General features: G+C 37.4%; 1 protein-coding gene across 1 annotated transcript; it reads right to left on the bottom strand.

Moving 5' to 3' along the window:
* Positions 1–542: 542 nt before the first annotated feature.
* On the bottom strand, positions 543–4,571 carry LOC134274693 (uncharacterized protein F54H12.2-like). The gene is made up of 2 exons (XM_062756945.1): positions 3,614–4,571; positions 543–979 (listed from the first exon to the last, which is right to left on the bottom strand). The coding sequence occupies exons 1-2, from the start codon at positions 4,569–4,571 to the stop codon at positions 543–545; spliced, it is 1,395 nt and encodes a 464-aa protein (XP_062612929.1).
* Between the last annotated feature and the right edge of the window lie 310 nt (positions 4,572–4,881).

Raw genomic sequence — 4,881 nt, 5'->3', positions numbered from 1 at the left:
TTTTTATTAACAACAAACAACCAACAAACAACAAACAACTCATTTACAATACATTTTGATAAAAACATTGACATTTTTGTCCATGACCCGTAGGTAATTTATGATAAGTGTTTTTAAACCAATTCGCTACGTATCTGTCCCTTTGTAAAGCCGTACTCTGGTCAAAGGGGAATAGCCACTCGTCGGTTTTCTTTCTTTTCTTGTCTCTTTGATGTAAATAATACACGCAATATTGTCCACACACATCAGTCTTGATAGCAATACGGATTATAAATCCATTGTTGAGCATGACGCTGGATAAAATCTTGAATTTCTTTTTGTAAGGGAGGAAATCCATAAGAATCGAAATATTCCACCACGGGATTGCTCACATATAGACACACCCAATGTTCTCCAGGTCGATCTTGAGGATCCGTATTGACCACCACAGCTTTTTCTCCAGGTCTTAATTGATCCGGTAATAAATCTACAGGATACACGCCTCCAAAAGAACTCTTGAATTCTCTGGATAAGACTTCTCTCAATTGTCCCGTATCCATTTTTTAGTAATCAATGCTCACTTCTCTCTGTTTGTTAATTTCCAATAAGTTATCGAATTCTGCATACACCACACAATTGATGGTGTTAACCGTATTGTTGGTAAACTGCACTTCTACTCTCAGATTTCCTGTTTCTATGATGTGGAATTTATCCGATTGCGCTTCTTGATCTTTAGTGAAATCCCAGCCCCATAGAGTGTAGCCGCTTTTATACTCTTCTAGGGTGATGTCCGGAGCCCAATCTTCTCCTAATTTCCCCAGAGCTTGATACAGACTGAGATAGGATCTCAGATATAAATCGTCGTTGAAATTAGGCTCAAAACAACGAGTACTCATGGTCTCTCCGTTGATACTGACATCTAATTTCTTGATCCCAAAGTTTTGGAAATGAAAGGGATTTTTAGTTTTATCTCCGTTGAAAGCCGCATTCTCCACAAAACCTAAAACAAGAGGCCCACGGGCCTTATAGGTCACCTGAGTATCATGTAACAACTTTCCAGCGATTGTATTTGGTTCGTGTTTTAAGCCAAAAGCCATGAAATTCACAAATTTTGAAAGAGGCACCATTGCTTATCAAAGGGCAGATTTCAAAGCATTAATTTATTTTTAGTCAAAGTACCCCCCTGGTACCCCTGACCCAGCAGCCTTGAAATTATCTATTTTGAAAGAGGCCCCTTTCTTCATTATAAAGCCAGCATTAGTTTTTAGCCGGGCTTATTTCTCAAAGAGCAATTACTGGCTTATGTGATCCTGTTCAAGGCAGGATGTTGACCCCATAGTCGCCATTTTAAAGTTACGTGCAAAAATATAGTTCTTACTCTCAACTGCTTTTGAGATAATACAAACGCTAAATAAAGCAACAAAAATAAAACGAAGTTTTATCTATATAAAATAAACATTAGTAGTAATGACTTTGAAAACTTCATAAGTCAAAGAACATAGTTCATTAGCGTAAGGATTTTTGATAATCAGTGTTACCGTAGTTCTCTACACATACGAGGTAAAGGAGGAGAGGGAAACAGACTGGTCTGTTTGTTTACATTCAGCTGCGGTACCAGATTAATTCTGATTCTGACAAAATCGGACCGTGGTATTAGGATTGCAAAACTTACTGTCAGTGTCTTATCATTTATATTGATAGTTTTAAAATATTTTTTTCATCAGAATATAAAAGTGATTCATGTAAGAAATCCATTCTACTCTGTAAATGAGCCCGGCTCTCTGTACTTCTGAGTACTTTGATTATGTTTAGGTTTAGTTATGAACATGAGAATAAAAATGTTCCGAAGGAGAAGGAAATAAAATATTTTTTTTTTTGATAAATCAATTATTAACATTTCTACATTCTTTTTTATGCTTTCCTAATAGGCTCCTTACCACTGGACACATAATGCTTACAAATAGGAAAGTAGAACATTTAATTGCTTATTTCATCATCTGCCAGTTTGGGCCAGTTATATAAATTTTGTGATATTGATTAAAGTATATTTTAAAAAATCAATTCTTTAAAAGTCTTTCAATATATCTTCATTTTTTAATATGTGTTAGGTGAATGTGTAGACATTGTTCTAAAATTTACTTGATGCCTAAAATTATAATTCCTATCAAAAAACAGACAGGGAGTATTGGGAAGTAGAGTCAACATTTTTTCAATTAAGTGTAAAATAATTTTTCTGGCTGATACAAATGATACTACAAGCCTGTATATATTTGTATATTCTTGCCTTTTAATAGTTGATTTTTTTTTTAAATTTCTTCAGGTTATTATTTCTTCCTCAAATGGACTTCAATTCTCCCATAGTTTTATTCATTATATCTGATGCATAAGCAACCCTTTTCTGAAGAATGATGCTTAGACTGTAAGCTATAACAGAGACCTAAACAATGTCCCTGGCAATATGCAATAGCTACCACGGGCAGTTTAAAACATGGGGGAGGGAAAAAAAAAAAATTACAGTTACTTTTGAAACGAATACATAATTATCTCACCAGCATGTCATTGTGCAACAAAGTCGTCAGCATTTTATTTGTCCTTTGAACGGGGGAAACGTTTTGAATGGTACTCTTATCGATGAATTTTACACTAAACCAAGCTATCTAGATCTAGCTTTATTTACCCGCTGTTTCAGAAAACCGGAAGTGCGAGTTCGTAAATTTGATATCTCGATCCCGACTCAAATTTGACATCGGAAAGAAAAAAATTTTTATTTTTTTCTCTGAAAATTCAAAATCTTGAGCGGAGGGTTTGTAAAACTGAATATAGAATAAATCCTGGCCTTCAATATGTAATTAGATCATTAGCATATTAACCAGGAGCAAAGGATAAGATGTTCAAAGAATTCATGCATTTCACTATATAATCATTAGAGCCCCACCCTAAAACAAGAACCCCTGACCCTGGGGCCATAAAATTCACAATTTTGGTAGAGGCCTTCTTGCTCATCATAACTATGTACTTAGTTAGTTTATTTAATACCCAGGAGCAGAGAAGAAGATTTTCAAAGATTTCATGTATTTTCACTATATAACCAATAGAGCCCCGCCCTAACACCAGAACACCTGACCCTGGGTTCATAAAATTCACAATTTTGGTAGAGGCACTCTTGCTCATCATAACTATGTACTTAGTTGGTTTATTTAATACCCAGGAGCAGAGAAGAAGATTTTCAAAGAAATAATGCATTTTCACTACCTACTTATTTAGCCCCGCCCTAGCACTAGAACCCCTGACCCCAGGGCCATGAATTTCACAATTTTGGTAGAGGACTCATTGCTGATTACAATCATCCACACAGTTTGACTGCTTGATGTCCAGGAGTAAAGAAGAAGATTTTTGAAGATTGCATTAATTTTAGTGGTTTTGGCCCCACCCCTCAGGCCCCAGGGGGGTTCATGAAATTCACAATTTTTGTTCCCCTTCACCCATAGATGCTTTGTGCCAAATTTGGTTGAAATTGGTTCAGTGGTTGCAGAGAAGAAGCTGAAAATGTTCAAATGTTAACGCACGACGCAAGCCTAGCAATAGGTCACCTGAGTTTACTCAGGTGACCTAATGAGACGTTTAGGCATCTGACCTTGAAACAGATGATCCGTTATCTTAGACTGGGTCCCTATGGGAATGGTAAAGGTTTTCACTTCCACTCTTCTCAAGGGATATTTGGCTCTGTGGGTATTCAAACTCTGATTAATGGTATTCATCATGACTGCTGTGGGTTTGACTTTTCTCACCCACAAGATCATACTCAATATTTTCACTTTTCCTGTGCTTCCTCCTTTGATCATCATGTAGAAAGAAGGTCTAGCTCGATTAAATCGCAAACGGACGTCCACTCCATTAGGTAGAAATCGATCTTGTTGAAACAAATCCAAATGTAAAGTATCCAGCAAACTGATTTTCTTACTGTCAGCAATAGCTTGGTGTCTTTTTCGGAATCCTTCGTTTTTAGAATTGGCCGGTAACGCTGTGAGGATGGGTTGGTTAATGGTCACCGTGTCAGCCGCACCATCTTGACCCGGGGTTACATTAAAGGTTTTATTTGCAGCTACACCAAGGTCGTCTAACCCCACTTCGTCCATGTGTCCTGCTGTATCTTTTTCCCACAGACTACAGGCCCTCGTCTGTGTCTTTAAAGTTCTGGGTCGGTAAGACAATAATTTCTCCAGAGAAGCTTTGTAAGGATAGGTATCTGTCCCCGGAGTCACTATTTTTCCATTCAGACTGACATCGATTTCCGTAAACATGGAATGTAAGATATTATTCACGGGACTGGAAGTGCTGTTTGCCCCAGTCAGATTACTTCCATCGTCTTTGGTAAATTTACATACCATTTGAACATAAGTTTGAGATAAATCCAGATAGTGATCTCCTTGTCCTTTGATTTCAAATTCGATGGGAGCGGTGTCGGAATCTAAAGTACTGGAAATGGGGTAATATTCTTCCCATTTCGAGTCTTCTAAAGCAATATTAGTCGGAGGGACTTGAAACAATTCTAAATTGTTCATCCCACACGCACAGGAATCGGGCTGTAACATGATGTGTCTACTAGGATTCAGTTTTCACAAATGAACCTTCTGTTCCCTGGACTGTCCTATTTATACTCTCTCTCTCTCAGTCAAACACATCTAAATGACGTTTTCTTTTAGGAATTCCTCCTTGTTTTTTCCTTTTTCTCTTAGGACCCCCTCGGGCTAACAGGATTCTTCCTCTCCCTGTCTGCTTTCTTCTTCTTCTTCTTCCTTGACCTGTTTGTCCTTTTTTCTTCTTTTTCTTTCTAAAGGGTAAAGAGACTCCTCGATTGAAAGCAAATAGACCTGTATTTTTGGCCGCATTGAGTCCGTGGGT

This window comes from Saccostrea cucullata, unplaced genomic scaffold (assembly GCF_032062105.1).
Source record: "Saccostrea cucullata isolate Sc308-1 unplaced genomic scaffold, CSIRO_AGI_Scuc_v1 ctg1497, whole genome shotgun sequence".
Taxonomy (NCBI): Eukaryota; Metazoa; Mollusca; class Bivalvia; order Ostreida; family Ostreidae; genus Saccostrea; species Saccostrea cuccullata.
The sequence above is the reverse complement of the archived record's forward strand: the minus strand, read 5'-3'. Positions and strand labels throughout refer to the sequence as shown.

Coding starts and splice junctions, on each gene's coding strand:
- LOC134274693 (XM_062756945.1), bottom strand. CDS start 4,571: ATGTTACAGCCCGATTCCTGTGCGTGTGGGATGAACAATTTAGAATTG. Junction 980..3,613: donor AACGGATCATCTGTTTCAAG/GTCAGATGCCTA, acceptor CTCTTGTTTTAG/GTTTTGTGGAGAATGCGGCT.